Source organism: Neomonachus schauinslandi, chromosome 8, assembly GCF_002201575.2.
Source record: "Neomonachus schauinslandi chromosome 8, ASM220157v2, whole genome shotgun sequence".
NCBI classification, from domain to species: Eukaryota; Metazoa; Chordata; class Mammalia; order Carnivora; family Phocidae; genus Neomonachus; species Neomonachus schauinslandi.
Window position 1 is genome coordinate 16,925,762 of NC_058410.1, and position 20,752 is coordinate 16,946,513.

General features: G+C 55.2%; 1 protein-coding gene across 1 annotated transcript; it reads left to right on the top strand.

Moving 5' to 3' along the window:
- The first annotated feature begins 1,573 nt into the window (after nucleotides 1–1,573).
- Nucleotides 1,574–19,239, top strand: ZC3H12D (zinc finger CCCH-type containing 12D). The gene is made up of 5 exons (XM_021693250.1): nucleotides 1,574–1,878; nucleotides 10,732–10,871; nucleotides 13,931–14,165; nucleotides 17,235–17,341; nucleotides 18,428–19,239. Exons 1-5 carry the CDS (start codon nucleotides 1,574–1,576, stop codon nucleotides 19,237–19,239), a joined length of 1,599 nt encoding a protein of 532 aa, XP_021548925.1.
- The last annotated feature ends 1,513 nt before the right edge of the window (nucleotides 19,240–20,752 follow it).

Here is a 20,752-nt window from a genome sequence, read left to right on the forward strand (position 1 = left end):
GCGTTGAGAGCTGCAGAGAGTTTGGATAAGGCACGTGAAGCTGCTGTTGGATCCGGCAGCGAGGAGGTCCCTGGTGAGCTTGCGGGGGGCAAGAGTGGGGGCGACATGCAGAAGAGCAGCCAGGCCGCTCTGTCCAGGTTGCAAAAGCCCTTGTCCTGCCAGAGCCGTCGGGGTCATTCTATTGGGGCTCCAGCCTCAGGGCAGTGGCCCTGCAGAGAACGGGGAGCCCCGCTGAGAACCTGGTAGGAAGGCGCGGTTGCTGCCAAGGATGTGGGCAGGAGACCAGGAAGGGGAGGTCGCGCACACCTGTCCTGCGGGGAAGACGGTGGGTGACAGGATGGATACGCACCTGTCCTGCTGGGAAGACGGCGGGTGACAGGATGGATGTGCGCGGGTGTTCCTTGAGCCTGATCTGTAATAGGGAGAAGGGGAAGGCAAGCTACACTTCCATCATGTGGCGTGGAGAGTCTGCTGGGCCAGGTGCTGTCCTAAATGCTGGGGATACGGGGAGCAGCAGAACAGAAGAACTGGCATGGAAAGATTTCCCAGATGCAGTTTTAATAAGAAAAGCAAGTTGCTGCACAACCATATAGTATGATACTATTTATGTAAAAACAAGCCCGCTAAGACAATACGTGTGGATTCATTCGATACGCAAGTCAGGACATCGGAAAAGCACAAGAAGGATACAAACAAATAGCAGGAGAGGCAAGTGGGATTTGGGGTTTGTACGAAGAGACATTTTATATTTTTATTCTTTATACTTTAGCATTGTTTCATTTTTTTCACAGTAAATATACTTTCATGATTCTTTTTTTTAAGATTTATTTCTTTTAGAGAGAGCGTGCACACAAGTGGGGGGAGGGGCAGAGGGAGAGAGAGGGGGAAGCGGACTCCTCACTGAGCGCAGAGCTGGGCTCCCTCGCAGGACCCTGAGATCATGACCTGAGCCCAAACCAAGAGTGGGGTGCTTAACTGACTGAGCCACCACATCCCCAAATCTCCTCTTCTTATAAGGACACTAGTCATATCGGACCAGGGATCACCCTAATGACCTCATTTTAACTTAATCAACTCTTTAAAGACCCTGTGTACAAACGTAGTCACAATCTGAGGTGCTGGGAGATAGGGCTTTAGCATATGGATTTGGGAGGTGGGATTCCATGCATGACAGAGCCTCAGGAACATTCCTCTGGCCTGTGCACAAATGTTCCAAGCGCTGGGTGGTCTGCTCAGCTGCCCTCCGTGCCTCCGGCCAGTGGATCCTTGCGGGGGCCCCTGTGTGGGGTGAAGGCCTCAGAAAGTGCACTAGTAAAAGCAGCATGATTGCATCTGTGGCTCCCCAACCACATTGAGCAACTGAAAATCCCCAAGGGGACCAGGCAACATGATTTCCTGACAGATAAGGCGGGGAGGGAGCGTGCATAATTTGCCCTCAGTAACCCGACAGCCTCCAGGCCCGGCAGCTCAGAAAACACCTGATGGAGGCTTTTTCTCTTTAGCTCATGCCACCGTGGCTCTGCCAAAAGGAAACCAGGGGCTGGACCCTCGCCGGGGGCCCAGCTGGCGCGGCATGGAGCGCTCAAGCAAGATGGAGTTCTTCCAGAAGTTGGGCTACAGCCCGGAGGATGTGGTCAGGGTGCTGGGCAAAATGGGTGAGGGCGCCCTGGTCAATGACGTGCTGCAGGAGCTGATCCAGACCGGCAGCCGCCCGGGGGCCCATGAGGGCAGCGCGGCGCCCCTGCTCATCCCCAGGGGCTCCTGCGCCACCCCAGACTCTGCCCTGCGCAGGCCGGCGGCAGAGCTGGAAGAGGATTGCGGAGACCCAGCCAGTTCCTTGCGACCCATAGTGATCGACGGCAGCAACGTGGCAATGAGGTACTTTGCTTCATCCTGTAGCCTTGGGGTGGGAGAACTGTCCCCCTTTTCAGTGGTTTCGTCCAAAGAGTTTTGGGGCTAATGGATGGGCCTTTGAATCCCCGTTCCATCCCCTTGGTAGCTGTGTGGCCTTACGTAAGTCACTTAACCTCTCTGAACCTCACTTTTTCCATCTGTAATGTGGGTATAAAGCCTCCCTAGAAAGTAGTTGTAAGACTTGGAGCTGCACCAAATACCTAGGAGGGTGCCTGACGAAGAGTAAGTGTTCAACAAGTGGTTCCTACTATCATGCCAACCCAGAGAGAGGCTCCCTTCTGAGGAGGGCAGTAGGGAACTGGGGAGGAGCCTAGCGTTGGGCCTTGGCAGATTGTGGCTTCTCGTCTCGAGTCTCCCATCTCCAGTTTCTTCTGTGGACACAGGCTACTAAGAGCTCTGCTACTTCCCTCGAGGTAACGAGAATCAGATGGGGAAAGGTGCTTGAACAGGAAGCTCTCTCCCGGGGGGGAGGAGACCTGTTGCTCCAGGGTGGCAGGTGGCGCTGTGGTTCCCCAGCTGGTCTGAGACGCGCCCGGTGGCCCCTGAGCTGCAGACACGGTGGTGGATATTCGTGTCTGGGCATCTTGGTGTGTTTCGGCGATGAGAGCCTGACGCCTGCGTGGCTAAAATCAGCTTGCAGACACTCTCACCGTCTCAGCCACGCTCCACGCGGGGCAAGCAGGAGGTTGTATTCATACAAGTGCAGTTCTGTGCTACGTGCCTTAGTTACAGGTGGGCAAAAGGGCAGATCCCTAGGAAATCAGTCCCTCATAGCTGTAAACAGAGGACTTCCCCTTTCAAAAGCCAAGCCACTGGCTGGAACTGAGAAAAGCTGTGTTACCCGCAGAGCTGAACGTGTCAGGAGGGCGTCTGTCCTTTGGCTGACAGGTCCAGTGGCCTTCCTTGGGGGGATTGGGAAGGCTCACTTTGGGCTTGGCACTGCAGGACAGAAGTGTGGAATGGTCCCACCCAGAATGGCCCAGCCCTGGGTGCTGTTCCTAGGTGTCCCGCTTCGTGTGTCCTGAGAGTGTTGGCTCAAGTTTGAGCCAGCCGGGTCACCCTGGGCTGGTCCTGGGGTCTCTGTAACATCCGCACACATGCTCCCGTGTAAGTACCTGATAGACCAGCCTATGAAATCCTGCTTAATTTGAGATATCAGGGGGAGTTGAAAGGACTTTTAAGAATTTTTAAGGTTCTGAGTGTCCTAGAAAGTCTGAGGATTGTGAGGGGGACCTGGCCTCTGTCTGATCAGGATGAGTCACCTCTCCTTCTGGACATCCATAGAGAGAAGGTTTTAAAGGTAAAAGGGTATTGCTTAAACTGAAGACCTTTCCAGCCCTAAGATCATACCAGCTCTGTGATTCCAGACTGAAAGAATGGCTATGGGCTAGAAGGACTATGTCAGGTGCTACAGGAAAGTGTGGGCAGGCTCTTGTGGGGGACCAGGCAGTTTTTAGAAATTATTTTGATAGGGTGGTTTTGGAGGATTTTCTGTTGATGAAAATCTCTGTTGCTGCTTGGAATTCAAACTTAAACTGCATCTTCTCCTTGTGTGTGACCACGATGTGTCCCAGGTAAATCCATTTATTCACACCCCCACCACCCACAGCTGTCATCCGTTTAACCCCTTCACTCTCCATCTGTGTGGGTGACAAATGGAAGCCATCACTCAGGCTTGTTATAAAGAGTGTGTCAGAACACTAATGCTTTCCCACGCTTGCTGCCTAAAAATCATCTCAGTCAACAAAGCACACTTGTGTCTGCGTGAGGTCTCAGCGTGTGGACATCTGTGTGCGTGCACACACGTGTCTGTATGCACACAAACATCCCATTCCTTTCCCCTGCCCCCTGCGTCTCTAGTTAGGAAAAAAAGACACATTGCACAGCCACCAGCTGGTGGGTGGGACTTGGTTTGCTCAGAGGCAAGTCTGGGAGACAGCTGGGGTCTGAGGTCCTGCCCCATCCCCCGCTCCTTCTCCTGCAACAGTGTCCTCCCACTGTGTCTTCCAGCCGGAGCTCCCACACGACCCGTGACCCTCAGGCTCCGCCAGGTCCCAGCTGCGAAGGACAGGTTTCAGGGTGGGGCTCACCCTTTAGAGGCAATGGGTAGTTTGAAACCCAACATAGTGTCTAGTTATGATCTGTTGACCTCAAAACTCAGTTAACCTCAGAAACGTGGTTTCTGAAAATTCTCCTTTCCTGAGGTTTTGTAGCATCACAGTCGTGGCCATTCTCTGCTTTTGAAGAGGATATGGCTTCATCTGGTGTCTGGCCCTGGAAGAAGTGGGGAAAGACTGAAAAGGCAGATTGGGACACATGTCCTTGCTGCCCTGAGGGGCTGCCAAGGGTCCCAAGCTCTCAGTCCTGACCTCTAGCTGAGAGCTGCCCAATAAAACTCCCTTCGATGATGGACAGTTCTATACCTGCACTGTCCATTACGATGGCCACTGGACGCATGGGGCTGCTAAGCACTTGGAATGTAGCTGTTGTGACCAAGGAGCTGAATTCTAAATTTTCTTTCTTTTGAATTAATTTGAATTTAAGTGTAAATAGCCACATGTGGTGAGTGCCTATGTACTGGACTGTACAGATCTAGCTTTTCAGCTGTGTGACCTCGGAGTGAGTCACCTGACGTTTTTGAGCCCTGTTTATACAATTAAGAGGTTGGATGAAATAATAATAATTTTAAATGGCTTTTCATCTGTAACATTCTAGGACTCAAGGTGATTATTTTATGCATGCATGAAAGAGATAAATGCATTCTTCTTATAAAGGAATTTCTCTTCTTCTGCCGAGGTTCAGAGAGGGTAGGTAACTTGCCCAAGGTCACAGAGCAGTAAGTGCCAGGCTCGGCTTTCAGAGCTCTTTCCAAAGAGCCGTGCATCTTTGGCTTTCTCTCTGTCCAGCCTTCGAAAGCGTCTCAGGCTGGGAGACTGACCCCACGGACTTCTGCTCTGGAGCCAGAGGCTGCCTGTGCTGCCCAGAGCCCTTCCCCAGCAGGATGAGCCCCGACTTGCCTGCTGCAGACAGGTTACGCTGCCCCCCCCCCCCCAGCCCCCCATCAGGGGGCAGGTGCTCTCTGCAGGACCGGTGCCCAGGACGCCTCTCCTGCTGCGGCCAGCCTGTTGGGACCGTGTGCTGAGCGCAGCGCTTGTGCACTGACCCGTGGCCCCGGTGCAGCCGTGCAGAGACTGATTTCCCAGCACAGTCTCCCCACGTCCGCGGGGCAGGGCGGCGCTGCGCCTGTGCGCATGCGCACGTGGTCCGGCCCGGAGCGACGAGGCGAGGAGCTCCGTACTCCAGGGCTCTGCCCTTGACCCCGGGGAAAGCGTCCAGCAGGCTTGAAGCCGAAGGCGGCTTTCGTGGCCGGCGTGTTAAGAGCTGCATGGGGCGTTGGGAGGAGCACGGCTTCTCACGGGCCGACTGCTGCCCGCTCTGCTTGCCAGGCCGGCTCTCGAGTGCCCCCTGGGTTGTGCATTCTGCGGGCAAGTGTAGGAAAAGAGAGATGTGAAGGACTTCAGCTTGGGGGAAAACCAGCTGATAATTTCACATCCTCTTGCTGCCCCAGACAAGGGTTTCATGTAAATGAGCCCTCATTTTGGTGTGCACCAGGCTTTTTGTTTGGGTTCTCATGTACATTTTTAAACTCTTAGGAACTTCAACAGAATCTGGCTTATTCTGGAGTCACAAATCTTCGGTGAGGAGGGCTCGGGCCTGCAAGGGGGTGGGGAGGTCATCAGCCCCCTCTCAGTGGGTTACTAGGGGAGGCTGCACACCCGGGCTGAGGTCAAACCTGCTTCTGAGCCCCTGAGTTGCCTCTGACCCACGCTGGCGAGGTCTGCACCCGTTTCTCCTTCTCTGAGATGAAGGTTCCCCGTCTCTCAGAGGCCACCCTCTCTCTTCCCCCTGACCTCAGCTGGGGAGAGGTCTTTGGGTGCAAAGGCTATAAACTGCAGGTCCCAGGGGTTAGCAGTTTAACCCCAAATAAGAAACGGAGTGGCAAGAGTGGCGTGCCTTCACATGTCATGCTCTGAAGGGACCACCACTTCTCTTTTCCTTCCCTCCCACCCCACAACCGCCACCTCAGGCTCCGTGGGACTGTTCCGTGAGCCGCTGACTTCGGCAGAACCTCCTGGGCAAGAGTCCACCATACAGTGAGGAGCCCCGAGGTGGGCTACTTCCTACACAAGGCTGCCGGACTGTGGCTGCCCACCTGGCCGGCAGACAAAGTTTGCCTCGGGTGCCAACCCACTTCCCCTCACCACCCTCCCTTTATTCAAAACCTCCCTCCTCTGTCTCCTTCTCCCAGGGCCGGGCTCTCAGCTTGCAGTCTGACGAGCTGGTTCGCAGTGACCGTTAGTAAGCGCTAAGGTCCCTCCCCAGACTCCAGCCTCGTAACAGCAGGGGACTTACGCTCCAAAGGAATTGCTGTCTCCATCGCAGGGGCAGAGACTGGGAGGGCCAGGAATACACGGGATAAGCCACAGAGGAGGAGGAGGAGGTTGCAGCCCTACGGATCAGGCTCTGAGATCTGTCTTTAGATCAGGGAGTTGGGCACATTTCTTTGCTTTAGTTTCCTCCAGGGTGCAGTGGGACAACGCTCACTTCCTCAGGGGCTCCTCATACCGACTGGAGCGCAGAGTGCGGAGTGGCCTGGTACACAGGACTCGCTACAGATATTAAAAATGAGCTCCAAGAAGCAGCAGGAATGAGGTCTGTCTTGTTCACCGGTCTCGAGGACCCAGCCCGAGCCTCGTTGAAGATGGTCATAGATCGATGTGGAGTGCGTGGAGCCATGCCTAAGTGAACGGGTCCTTCTGCATTTCCGTCTGTGGGCCGAGCGGTGCGGTCCTAGGGTGACCGTGGCCGCTTTCTTGCCTGACTGGGAGCTCTGCCGGCTCCTAGAGAGAGACCCCCACAAGTGGCGAGAAGGTAGCCCCTGCTTGCGGCTTAAATCCTGCCATGGCCCGGGCCTTTCTGTGGTCAGAAATAGGGCAGCCATACTGGGGTTTTGAGGTTGGTAAAAAAAAAAAAACCAAATGCGGCAAGGATTGAACAATAACAATCTTTGCATCTCAAAAGAGACCAGAAAGCTCAGAGGAGAGGTTAGGGTGGGGTGCGTGGGAATCCAGTCCTGCAAAACAACAGACCTGAATGAAAACCCTCCATTCCGGAGACACCAGCTTAGTGATTCTAGGGTTTAGTCCCTGACTTCCCTTGCCTAGAGTCAAAGCTGGAAAGGAGAGCACTTCTTAGGGAGGGAAGAAAGGCCATGGGCAGATGCATGTTTGTTCCGTCTTCTCCCGGACTTGCCCTTTTGAAACTCTTGGCTAAGGGTCTGCCATCTTGGAGTCTTGTGTCCGAGAAGCCATGGGACCGGTTTTCGATGCTGGAAGCCGATGGTAGCACCATTCCTCAGTTTTTCTCTTCCTGAACTCCTGAACTAGCAATCCCTTCCCCTCCATGTGCCCCCAGCAGGGCCACCGCAGGCTGTGGAGTTCATCACCAGAACTCATCACCCCTCTCACCTTTGCCTCTTCAGAGGGATTGGGTTCCTCCTCATCACTGAACGTGCCCCTTCCAGCCACCTACCCATCAAAGGTGTGTAGTCACAGAAACTGACGGGAAGTCACAGAAAAGAGAGCACTCAAGACACCATTTTAAAAGAATTGTGGCAGTGATAGGTTCACTCCAGAACTGACGGAGGGTAGACTTCGTGGCAGCCGACAGAGGCATGTTTGTGGATGGGGTGTCTTTAGTTGTTCACATTCCTGCTTCAGCGTGCACAGAAAATAGACCTTCTTTTCCAGGATAGATACGATCTCTTCCCTACCTGTTTAGGTAATGGAGAGGGACAAACCTAAACTTACCAATTTGTGATACCTCAGTGTCTTCTGCCGTCTGGATGATTTGTTGGAGTTCATGCTTCCTCTCCCTCCCCTGCTCTTCTCCCACGTGGCATCTGGGGGCTTTGAGACCTGATGTTGGCTGGGAGAGGAGGGTCTGGGACTATCACTGGGTTCTGCTAAAGAGCGGCTGGTCTGGCCTGGCCTGGCTTCTGAAGGGTCAGCGGAGAAAGGTCATTGGTCCCATTTGGCCTTTTGGAATGCCATCCTGGCTTACAGTTCTGCCCCCCTCCAGGGGCCTATTTGTCTATCCCAGGCCTCAGACAATCCACCAGGCCCGGGGGCATGTGAGGCATCCAGGGATGTTGCTTCCAGTTCACCTGTCCGTCCCTTTCCTCCAAGGCAGCCCTGCAGCCCCGTGGGATGCTGCACCTGCTACAACCAGGATTTCTCCGAGAGGCTTGTGACCTGCCTAGGCTGTGCTGGGAGACAAGCCTTCGGCCTCCTCTTCACACCCATCCTGATGTTTCTACCCCCCCACCCTCCCCTTCTGGCTCAGGCGGTGGAGCAGGTGGGGGATGCAGGGGTGAGGACCTCCTCTTTCTCCCTCCATCACCTTTCTTTTTTCAGCTTCTGCTGGGGCAGAGGGATGCGCTGTCAACTTCCTCTTGCTTTCACCACAGACATTGACGTATTTTCTTCTTACTGTTTGCATCAGCCTCCCAGTGCGGCCTCCATGGCCAGAGGGCTATTTTCTCTAAACCGGAAGACACCTACCGATGTAGGACGCAAGGCCTGGTTCCTGATCTGTCCCTGGAGCCAAAGCAATTCAGAGTTCTCATTCAGTCTCTCCACAAAGCCTGACTTGCAATACTATTGATTCGTGTTTCCGAAGACTCCCGTTTTTCTCTGGCAAACCCGGACCTATCCTGACCCCTCTGAGGAAATAGCAGGAGGGGCCACGCCCAAGACAAAGCCCAACACGAAAAATCTGGAGCGTTGTCCTTGTCTGGACGTAGGCGGACTGCTGCGGACCAGGCTTCTCAGCGGACGGGCGTCTCGGTGCCCTGTGGCTCTCCCCTTTGCTTCCTCCCCATGCCCCGGTCACTCTGTTCCCTCTTTGGTCCCTGGACAAGCCAAGCCTTTCCTGTGTTGGGCTCTTTCCAGCCGGCTCCTCCCCGGGGCTCTTCCTCCTCTAGCTGCTTGCTGGACCTGTGTCTTCGCAGCTGCTCCTGTGTTCAGCACATTTTTACTGACCCGCTACCAACCATCGGGCACCGCGCTAGGTGCTGGGAATTCAATGGGGAGCAAAAGGAGCTTGTGATTTAGAGAGGGGGAGACCTGTTCATCCTATGGGGGGTGTCATCCTTCAACTGTGATTAGTGCCGTGAGAACTTGTAATAGGGGGCGGGGGGGATGCTTTCCTGAGGAAGTAGAGATGAAGGTGAGATCTGAAGGAGGAGGAGGCGTGGACTGGGCTGAGAGGAGAAGAAATAGCTGGTTCAAAGGTCCTGCGGTAGGAGTGGGGAATGTGCCTGGCCAGGGTAAAGGTAGCTGGGCTGCAAGCAGAGTGGAGAGTGACCTCATCCTAAGGCAAGGCTGAGTTGCACCCAGGGCTAAGTCTGATCTGCAATCTCATTACCTCAGGTCTATCCACTTGTCTCCCTCGCCAGCAAAACACCACCAACCTGCACGGACTCAGTCTGAGGGATGTTCTCAGACTTCATGGGTCCCTTCGAGCAGCACTTGGCCACCTCCTTCCTGTGGTTTGCAAATGCAGGACTCCTCTGGTTTACTTCCTTGTGGCCTGATAGACCCTTTCTGTCTCTTCTGTAAGATTGCCCTACTCTCCCCGTCACCAGCTACTGAGTCCCAGAGCATCCCCGGACCCGTCTTCCAGGCCTCTTGCTCTCCCTCTGGGGAGCCAGGCAGTTCTCTCCATGCCCTGGTTCCAGCCCTTGTGTGAGCACAGATGCCCCCAGTGTCCATTGCCCAGAACTCTCTTCTAGACCCCAGCTGTGTACTTAGCGGTTCCACCCAGAGGCCGCAGAGGCTCCTCCCACTCAGTGTGTGTCCGTGACAACACTCTTTCCCTCCGAACCCTGTCCTCCTCCAGAACTCCCAGTCTCAACGAGGAGCCCATCAGCTACAGAAGCCAGAGATCTGGAAGTCTTCTCTATCACCCTGTATCCCATCAGTCACCACATTCTGGAGGTTTTCCCTCCTGATATCTCTCAGGTTCACCTGCCCTTCTCCCTTCTCCGCCGCCACCCACGCGGTCCACGTCACCATCCAGTTTTGCTGTGATGACTGTGACAGCTTTTTAACTGGGACCCCACCCCCACCTCCCTCCCTTCCGATGTAGCGTCCGCTGTGCTGCCGGATTGAGCTTCTAGAAACACACCCTGGGTCGTATCACATCACATCACATAGACCCCCCTCAGTCTTCAAATCCTTCTATGGCTTCTCATTCCTCTTAGGAGAAGGAAGTCTTCAGAAAGGCACGCAAGGCCCTGCCTGGTCTTGGGCCTCCTCTCACACTGCTCTCTCTTTCCTGCCTCCATCGACACTTCAGTGGCATTTGGCGGGCACATTGGCCTCCTTACTTGGACTTGGGGAGCCCCGTAACACATTTACACCCCTCTCTTAGGGCAAGAGTACTCTGCAGATGGCTACTGTCCTCCGCCTTATGTTGATCCTTATTAGCTTCAGGGGAAAAGGGGGGTCTTGTCTATTGACCCTCGGAATGCCCTTGCCTTGGAGCCCAGCCCCCACCCTGTATACAGACTATCACAAGCTGCGAGGTGCCGGTTAAGGGACACGTTTTTTGCAAAGAATGGACTATTTTTAAAATGCAGAGTTTCCTGATTCCCTTTGATTATGAGACTGTGATTCAGGATATTCCCAGGGGAAATCACCCTTCAGGAACCCTTCCTGTGACTCTACAGATTTCTCTGTTTTCCCGTCGTAGCCATGGAAATAAAGAAGCCTTCTCGTGCCGGGGAATCCAGCTGGCTGTGGACTGGTTCAGGGACAGAGGACACACCTACATCAAAGTTTTTGTCCCCTCCTGGAGGAAAGACCCACCAAGATCCGACACCCCTATTAGAGGTAGGCTGGAGCAGAGGTATGCTCAGGAAGTTCTATACACCTTTTCTTGGTAGTGCTCCTGACAATTATAGTCAGTTATCTCCTTAGCTATTTGTGTGATAATGTCTGTCTTTCTCACCGGACTATAAGCTCCTTGAACAAGCACTGATTATAGGTATTCACTGCCATCGCACCAGGACCCAGCATGTCTGGCGTATAGTAGGTGCTCAGTCCATAGTTGTTGAATAGATGAATAAAAAAATTATTTTGTGTTTAAGTGTGAATGATTAAGTCCCCAAAATTACTGTGTGCAGAGGGAGAGGGAGAAGCAATTCCCTGCTGAGCAGGGAGCCCGACGCGGGGCTCCATCCCAGGACCCTGGGATCATGACCTGAGCCGAAGGCAGACGCTTAGCCGACTGAGCCACCCAGGCGCCCCTGACGATTTCTTTAAACTTTAAACTTTAAAAAGTTCTCTTAAGTTCCGTGAATCCTATTTAATTTTTCTGGGGCCAGTTCTCTTCGTTCACCGCCGTATGTGTGTGTGTGCTGTTACATCTTCTCAAAAGTCTAGTGATTGCTTGGCGGCCAGCTTTTATTTGCAAATAAAGAGCCAGGTTGGTTAGATGCATACCTGTGTGATTTCCTTGTGTTTTCTCTCCTGGCATGTGGATCCTTCCCGGAGCGGCAGGGCTGAGCGGCAGGGCTGACCGTCAGTGCTGACTGGCAGATTTCACTTGGGCAGACCCTGTCTGCAGCGGGCATGTGGCTGGGCAGCCCAGCCCATGCTCACCGCAAAGCCACAACGATGATGGTTTTACTCTAGGAGGTCAAAGGCCACATGGGAACCTCCCCCTTCCTAGGGATACCTCACTTTCCTGATAGTGGTAAGGGTAGGGAAAGGATGGATGCACCTGCACCATGAGTAGCCATGACCCTGACTCTGCCCTCGTCCCACTCCCTCCACTTCAGCCTTCTTTTTAAGAGTTACCTTTTATTAGTATTATTTTTTTTAAAGATTTTATATATTTATTTGAGAGAGAAAGACAAAGATAGCGACAGAGACAGCAAGAGAGGGAACACAAGCAGGGGGAGTGGGAGAGGGAGAAGCAGACTTCCCGGGGAGCAGGGAGCCCGATGCGGGGCTCCACCCCAGGTTCCTGGGACCATGACCTGAGCCAAAGGCAGACGCTTAACCGACTGAGCCACCCAGGCGCCACTTCAGCCTTCTACACGCATTCTGGGCTGTGGCTCCTTATGGGCTACGGGGTCAATATGGTTTCTTGGGTTTGCTGCTCTCCTGGTTTCATTGCTGTTCTCCGGGGTTTGCTGCTGTTCCTTGGCCCGTTTTAATGTGATTATGGACCCCCTCCCTGTTGTGTGCATCTTCACTACCACTTCAATCCAATCATGAGAAGGAGGCGGGGATAAATACTTGTGTTCAGTTCTCTACCAGGAACCAGTCACCCCAAATCATTCTTTACTGTCTGAACATGGGGAATGGTGGCTCTCAACAGTTGTGTAATATGTAAATGTAGTATGGGTAAAGGGTAAGGAAATCACTTGGGGGTAGGGAGGGAATTTTTAAACAAGTCACAACAAGTACAAAGCTTCAGGGCAAAGATTCATAAATTTGACTGCACTAAAATAAAAGCTTCTGTTCATTAGTGGGTATCATGAAAACAAAAAAAATGAGAAGACAAGCCTTGAACTGGGAGAGGCCATCCATCACACATTCCTGATGAAGGATTACTGTCCAGAATCTATAGAGAGCTTCTCCAAATTAATAAGACAAAGACAAAGGACCAACAGAAAGATGAACTAAAGCATGAATAGGCCTTCCACCGAAGAGAAAACATAAATGGCCAATAAACATACGAAAAGATGCTCAATCTCGTTAGTATCCAAAGAAATGCAAAATTAAACCACAGTAAGAGGCCACTGTACACCCACCAGATTGGCAAAAATTCAGAAACCTGAAAATGCCAAGCATTGAGGAGGTCTTCTAAAATGCTGTGTTGGGTAGTAACTTAATATACCCACTTTGGAAAACAATTCGGCATTGTCTTAGAAAATGCCTTTCCCTATAACTCAGCAACAGCACTCTTAGAGGTACTCCCTAGAGAAATCCTTGTACTTCTGTCCCCGGGAGACTTACATGCAGAACCGACAGCAGTGAACCTATGGACATGGCCCAACCGCCCCGACACAACGTTAAAGGAAGAAAGCAAGGTGCATGAGAATATGTGCGCACGATCCCATTTGTGTAAAGTCTAGAGGGTCCTAATCACATTGAAAATAGTCGTTTTGGGGGATGGATACATGCACATTTTTTTAAAATGAAAGGAAGGGAATTATAAACACAAAGTTCTAAACATTGGGCTACGTTGCGGGGAGCAGCAAAGTGGGGGGGCCAATGGGAGCCTGGCACGTGCCATTTCTCTAAGGGAGTGCTGCATAGGTGGGCTTTAAAAAGTACCCTTTGTACCCTCTATGCATTGTGTACTTTTTAAAAGTCTGGACACCATGTCATGGAGGAATGGATGTCGACTTGAGGGAAGAAACAATTTGTGAAGAATATGCTGATGCGCTTCCAAGTTCTGAGTACCTGTTAGCGGTCGAAGGGATTTTCTTTTGCATGCCTCCAGAAGCACAGCTAAGGTCCAAGAGTAGACTTGCCAGGGATGTGGGTTTTAGCTCCCTTGTGGTACGTGATGCACGTTGGCTTCCTCACTACTCTGCTTGGGAGCTGTCGCCCACATGAGCTTAGCCAGTCTACGCACAGACACCGAGGACGTGAAGGAGGAGTTGCCCTCCTGATTTTATAGGAAATGTAAAAATCTGGTGTTCAGAGAGGGATGAGGGTCAAGTCCTCTTGACCCCAGTTTGCTGGCACGTGCCTCTCAGGACCTCCCTGCTCCTCATCTGCCAGGCTGGGCTGTGGGTGGGGGAGGAGGGAGTGGGCTGGGAGAGGCCCCTGAGCAGCCGAGCGTGCCGGGGGGTGTGCGAGTGGTTGTTGGGGTGGGGGCCCTGCCCCAGAGGCCGCTGCATCCCGTCTTCCGCCCCCCCTGTGGCCCCCAGAGCAACACGTGCTGGAGGTGCTGGAGAAGCAGGCAGTGCTCGTGTATACCCCGTCCCGCAAGGTGAACGGCAAGCGGGTGGTCTGCTACGACGACCGCTACATCGTGAAGGTGGCCTACGAGCTGGATGGCGTCATCGTCTCTAACGACAATTACCGCGACCTTCAGAGCGAGAACCCCGAGTGGAAGTGGTTCATCGAGCAGAGGCTGCTCATGTTCTCGTTTGTCAACGATCGGTATGTGGCAGCACGGGGGGTCCTGGCCCGGGTGGGGGGTGCTGGGGTGACTGGCAGAAAGCCACTCCAACCAGCCTAAGCCCGGGGAGGGGGCGGGCTTGCAGTCACGGGCACACCACGTCAAAGCAAAGGGCACCCAGCCCTGGAGATGGAGCCCATCGGAAGTCACCCACTCTGCCCCCGGGGCCGCGTAATCTCTCCCTGTCGCTCTGGGTCTCTCTTTCGTGACCACCTTTCCTCAACAGGGCTATTTTGGCCCAGCTGTCCGTGATCTTTCTGTCCCCATGCCTACACGTAGTTGACCTGGCACTGAGTTGCCCGCAGGTGGGCAAAGCACGAGCTGGGGCACCACCAACGTGTTGCTTTTATTTTTAAAGTATTTACTACTGCAAGTAAGAGCACTGGAACAGGCATCATGGGGAAAATCTGAACTTCACTGCACTTCCATTCACTTATTTTATGTTTATGTCTTTTTTCTTTTTTAAGTTTTGAATTACATATGGGACTCATTTTTTCTCTGGGGTTGTGAAGATCTTGGAACTGAGTCTGTCTCAATACCTGTTGGTTGAAATTTTCAAGAGAATCGAGTTGGTTCTCTGTCCCCTAGGTTGGTTCCCCTGGGTCAGGTCTGCCCTGAACCAACCAGCTATAGCTGGGGGAGGGCGATGTCAGGGACACAAGGTGCGAACCAGTTAGCGGGTGCTGGGCAAGGGCTCCCGGACGGAGCTAAGGCGGGGAGGAAGCAAGGCAGACGTCCTCAGGCGTGCTAAAGGCAAAGAAAGGCCAGGAGCCCGGCAAGGCAGGCATGGGTCTGAGGCTAGCCCAGGGTGGGCCGAGGTGGGGAGGGCACAGCAAGCTGGGACATCACTCCCACTGCAGTTTCTGTTCCAGGCAATGACAGCTTCGTCCTCCTTCTGGGTTCTAAGACTGGCCTTTAGAAATGTGGTTTAAGAGCCGCTCCCAACTCTGTGAGGACGGGGCCTGTATCATCTTGTCTGCCATGGCCCAGCATGCCTGGCACATCACAGGCCCTCAAGAACTAGTTGTAGATGAACGAATGAGTGAGTGTACCCGTGAGGGAGTGGCTGTGGCCCTGGGGAAGGGAGGATGGGGAGAGAGGTGACAGATTAGCTGGGTCAGGCCGCTTGCACGCAGCAGACCAGCTCCTGACCTTGAGGCCCAGGAGGCAGTGCGATGTGCTGCAAAGAGCTAGGGCTTTGGAGACAGCAGATGAGGTTTCAAATGGAGGCTCTGCCATTCGTGGGCTGTGTGTCATGGGGGAAATCCTTCAATCTCACCGAACTCAATGTTCTTCACCTTGAGTTAACCATATTCGGATTAACCATACTTCGTCTGCGATGGTTGTGAGGGCTAGGGAGAACTGTACCCCGTAAGAGGTAACAGGTACTTTCAGGCCACTGCAGGACATGCCTGCCCCCACTCGCACCCTCCTAAGCCCCAGGACAGATGCTTGCAAGCAGCTACCCCCAAGTAGCCCCCATGGTCATGTCCACATACCCAGGGCCAGCAGTTCCCTCTATCCAGCTCAGGCCCAGAGAAATCTGGCAAGTCTGATGACAGTGGGTTCCAGAAAATCCTCGCTGAGGTCTGATGGATCATGGCTGTCTTTGGCCTGGCGACAGCCCGGGGCCCCGGCCAAGTCCTTTTGACGCACTGGCCTCTGCTAAGGGCCTGCCAGAAGGTCCCCCGGCTGCCAGAAGGTCCCCCGGCTGCCAGAAGGCAGAGCCTGCCTGCCTGTGGACGAGGACACATGCCCCAGTGCCCTGGGCACGTCCATAGGGCCCTCTTGGCCCAGCACGCTGTGGCCGAGGTCCGGCGGAGAGCACAAGGTGAAGCCTTTGGGAACCTCTAATAACCGCAGTGGGCGGCTCCCCAAGATTCTTGGTCAGGGCCCAAGTCCGAGAAGCTGGCTGTGGAGCTGGGATCTGAGCCCCAGAGGCTGCCCGGGACTGGGGATTGCCCGGTTCTGGGCTGGCCTCGGGTACGTGGTCTGCATGGTGGGACTCAGTATGACCCTTGACTCTCAGAGGGACACCAACCCATTAAAAACAGCCCCCCCCCCCATTTAGGATCCACAACTCCTCTAGCGGAGCCTTTGTATGACCTGGAAGTACCTCCTGGGAATAAAACTATTCATATGGATGACACTAAAGGAGGGGAGTTTTCCTTCCAAGGAATGTTTGCCCCTCTGAGCTGCGGGCACACTGAGGATGCATGCCCTTCCTTGTGAGACTGCATGCCAGAGAGACGGGAAGGGGCAGAGAGGGGGCAGGGTGGTATCATCCGAGAACAGGGCTGGGGTCAGGCGGCCCCACAAGCTGAGACCAAACCCAGAGGCTCCTGGGTTTGCAGAGGAGGGGCTGGGCCTATACTGAGGCTCTGTGTGCCCGCCACACCCGGGATCTGCTTCTTCACTGGCTCCCCGGCTGGCATTTCAAAACTCTATTAAGATTAATCCCCCACCGGCATACGTCCAGAGCTGTGGGGCAACACGGGAGAAGTGGGATCTGAGTAAGGGGGCTCACAGGCCCAGGGCTGTTCGTAGCCCCGTGGCAGTCTCGGCCCTTCTGCTGAGGACCGTGGGAAAGCAGTTTAGAGTCGCTTTCAGATCAGGGCCCAGGGGAGTCCCAGAGCAAAGATGCTTCCATTTTAGTGGGTAAAAATCACTTGGAAAGTTGTTACAACGCAGACCCCTGAACCACCTGAGTGTCCGATTGAGCAGGACTTGTGTGAAGCCAGGAGCCTGCATTCTGAAAGGTGTCGCTAGGTGATTCTGCTGCTGCTGGAGGAGCTCCCCAAGAGGTCTGCGGCGGCTCTCCTGGGATCCACGCTCTGCCCCTCCCGGGATCCGGGAGAAGGAAGGGTGATACCGCTCTCAAATGCTACACACCCCCCAGGTGGGAGAAGGGGCCCTGCCCGGGGAGCCCAGGCCAGCGCAATGCCCGGGGCTGCCATTCTTGCGCTGGCTGGCTTGGGCCTGCTCCCCGTGCAGGTGCCAGGGGTGAGAGTCTAGGGGTCCTGCAGTTGCCCCCTTGTGCTTGTTTACAGGTTCATGCCTCCTGATGACCCCCTGGGCCGCCGGGGACCCACCCTGAGCAACTTCCTGAGCAGGAAGCCGAAGGCCCCGGAGCCCTCCTGGCAGCACTGCCCCTATGGTGGGTAGCACCCCACGCCCCATGATCCCGGGGCACGTCCCATTCGGGGCAGCACAGGGTGGAGTCAGCAGCCTGGGTTCTAGTGCGGGTTCCGCTCCCAACTCGCTGTGTGACACTGAAGAGCTAATTTAACCTCTCTGGCCCGCACGGGCTGACAGGGTTATTATAAGGATGAAGTGACATCCTGGATGCTTGTTGCACGGGAGCCTTTGCGAGGGCCACAGGCAGGGGGTCACACGCAGGGCAAAGCGTATCCAGGAAGCCCTGAGGCTGTGTGTACCCCAAGCTCCTCCTCCTCCGTCCCTTCACCTGGCACTCTGGGCCCTCCAGTCTGCGTCCTGCCCCACTGTCCCTCCACCCCCATCCGTTCACGGACTTTGGTCAGTGCTATCCATTAAGAATTACGGACTCTCTCCCACAGCACTTCTAGCCAGCTCTTTGCCTAACTTGCCTTGGCGAGTTTGTTTGTTTGTTGTTTGTTTAACATCCCCAGGTCTTGTTTCTTGCGTCCATAGAAGTTTAAAAAACCTTAGGTGATCTTCAAAGTCATTTCTTGTTAGAATCAAGGTGACCACACATACGTTCAGGTTGGCTCATCTTGCTCCCACTCTCAGCAGGGTCCAGGTTTGGGTGATAAATCACATGATCACCTCTATTAGAACAGCCTGTAGGGAGAGGGCAATGGTTAGCAGAAGGAATGAGGCCAATGGTGGAAACTGAGGCAGAACTGGAGGTGCATTCCTATGCCGTGAGCACCTGCTCCCCACCCTATCCCCAAGGCTGGCCCTATCCACAGGGTTCCTGGGGAAGTGGAGGTCGAAGGTCATTGACCTAGAGGTTTGGTCTCAGTTCTTGGCCAAAGGGAGTTTCCATACCGCCAATCTGGGTCCAGCGCCCTACACCACGGGCGGGGCGTACCACACCCTCACCCCTCTAACCCGGCCCCGGGGCACTTCTCCCCACCTCGTCCTGCCCCAGCCGGAGGAATCTCCAAGAAGGGCCGCGCGCTCACCACACCGCAGCCCCGCACAGCCTCTCCCGCCCGAGGTCTCACGCCGCCCTCTCCCCCTGCCCCGCCCCTTCCAGGCAAGAAATGCACCTACGGCATCAAGTGCAAGTTCTACCACCCGGAGAGGCCGCAGCTGGCGCCGCTGGCGGTGGCCGACGAGCTTCGCGCGCAAACGCGGGCTTGGCGGGCCGTGGGAGGCGGAGCGGAGGAGCGGCGGCGCAGCGCGCGGGCGGCGGCCGGGGCGGAGCAGGGCGGCCCCCGGGGCGCTCCCGCCGCGGCCTGGCCGAGGGCCCCGGAGCCCGGCGCGCGCAACCCGCCCTCGGCGCGGCCGGCGGCTGACGTGGCGGCGCTCGCAGGTAGCTTATCGCGGCTCGCCTTCAGCGACGACCCGGGGCTCCTCGGTCCGCCCCCTCCGGACGCCGGCCTCACGCCCCGGCCGTGCCGTCCCGACTGGGTGGCGCCGGGGGCCTCGCCGACCCCGGCAGCCCTGCGCGGCCTCCGGAGCCCCCAGGGCCCGTCCGGCCCGCCGGTCCGGCCGCGCGGGGGGCACGGCCCCGGGGCCCCGCACAGTGACCTGCTCCCCGAGCGCCGACGGCCCGCCGATGCGCGCGCCCTCCCACCAGCGGCCGGCCGGTTCCCGGGCCGCTCGGCCTGGGCGGAACGCTGCTGGGGCGACGGCGCCTTCGGGGGACCTTCGGGGTCCCCGCCTCCCTCCGCTCCCGGCGAGGTGGACGCGCGCACGCGGGCGCGCATCGCGCTCTGCAGCATCTTCCCGCCCCACCAGGTGGACAGCGTCATGGCCCTGTTCCCCGCGCTCTCCGACGTCACCAGGCTCATCCTGCTCATCCAGAAATTCCAAAGGTCTGGTGCGCCTGTGGGAAAATCCTAAGGAGTTCGTCCAAGCCACCGCAAGTGATGTCCCAGCCTTGCCTTGCCACTTGGGCAGGGCGGGTTGTTAGCCTGCTCCCGGGCGAGCCACTTTGCAGCCCCCTTTTCTTTAAAGATGGTCAGGGAAGCCAGCTTCCTCACCCTCAGCCAGGCCCATGGTGGCACTTGATGACCCTCACTGACCCTGCAGGGCTAGCTGCTGGACGTCAGTAAGGTTGACCCCTTCCGTGGAGGGAGTGATCTCTTATGTCTGGAAGACTTCGCATCCCATGAGGGCTCTAAGGGTTTGTCCAGAACATTCCATGGCTGTTTTGTCAAGCTGCAATTGGGATCCACAAGTGGGTCACGGGAGCAATTTAATGGGTCACACCAGAAAGAGTGGCATAGGAAATCTCAGAGCCCACTCCACCTCATCAAGCTAGGTATGAAACTCCTGTTTGTTAGCTACAGGTGGGTGCACCTGTTTACCCTTGGTAGCCATGGAAACTTGATGTGGGTCATGGGCAAAAGTTTGAAAAATCCTGGTAAATGGCCTTGAATTTATTGTATCAAATCACATTTGAAATATGTAGTCAGTTGGTTGATGGAGGTTTTGGCATCTGGAAGTTTTCATATGAGCTGTTTCTTACCTCATGAGAGGAACCTAGAATTGTCCTTGTCCTCTGAGATTGTGTGGCTGTGCTGGTCTGTGTGGGCGGGGCAGGGGCACAGTGTCCTGAGGGTCTGCCCTTAGGGCCTTCACCCCCTACACACTCACACACACACTTGCCTCAGGGCTAAGCATCCATGTTTTTCAGCCGTCCATCAGGGCATTTTCCAGCACAGCAGCTCTACTGGCTGAGCTTTTTAAGCCACACCTCGCACGTGAGCCAAGGCCCAGTAAGTCAGGACTTGTGCCCAGAAACCTCGAGGTGGGTCAGTGAAGAGCTGAGATGAGCCTCAGTCACAGAGGTTTATTGCCCCCGTCCGCCACTGCTGTTTCTTCCACCCAGCTACTGCTTTGAGTTTTGGGGCAAAGGGACCCACCCGCTTGCAATGGGCAAGAAATGAGACCATGCTTCCAGAGTGTGGACCCTGTGTCCTCTGGGCGTCCCGGCATCTCTAGGGGGCATCCACATTCACTCCAGGTTACAAGTCCAGCTGTCGAGGTCTTGGCTCATTTGCTCATGAGGGCCCTTGGTGGCCGGGCCATCGGGGAGAGTGTGAGGCATCCCCCAGTGGAAAATCAGCTCCCAACCCCCCCAAGTTTCCTGCAGACTGGTGAGTGCAAAGGGAAACTCTTCTCAGCACATCACTCCGCTGTGTGCACTGCTGGCAGAGAGTCCGCTTCCGGCCCTCTAATTCGTGGTAAGTGCTGCAGGGAGACAGAGTGATGGTGTGTCTCCCTGGGACCCCTTTCGTCTTTTTAAACTGGCCTCTTAGCGTGCTTCAGCCAGATCTGTTCTTTACCCCTGTTTTTCCAAAGAGGACACTGCACGCACAGTTGTATCTTACTGTTTTGGGACCTCAGTCCT

Excerpts from the sequence above, each read along its gene's own strand:
- ZC3H12D (XM_021693250.1), top strand. The coding sequence starts at position 1,574 with ATGGAGCGCTCAAGCAAGATGGAGTTCTTCCAGAAGTTGGGCTACAGC. Across the intron at positions 1,879-10,731 it reads GGCAGCAACGTGGCAATGAG|CCATGGAAATAAAGAAGCCT; the intron begins GTACTTTGCTTC and ends TTCCCGTCGTAG. Across the intron at positions 14,166-17,234 it reads TTCTCGTTTGTCAACGATCG|GTTCATGCCTCCTGATGACC; the intron begins GTATGTGGCAGC and ends GCTTGTTTACAG.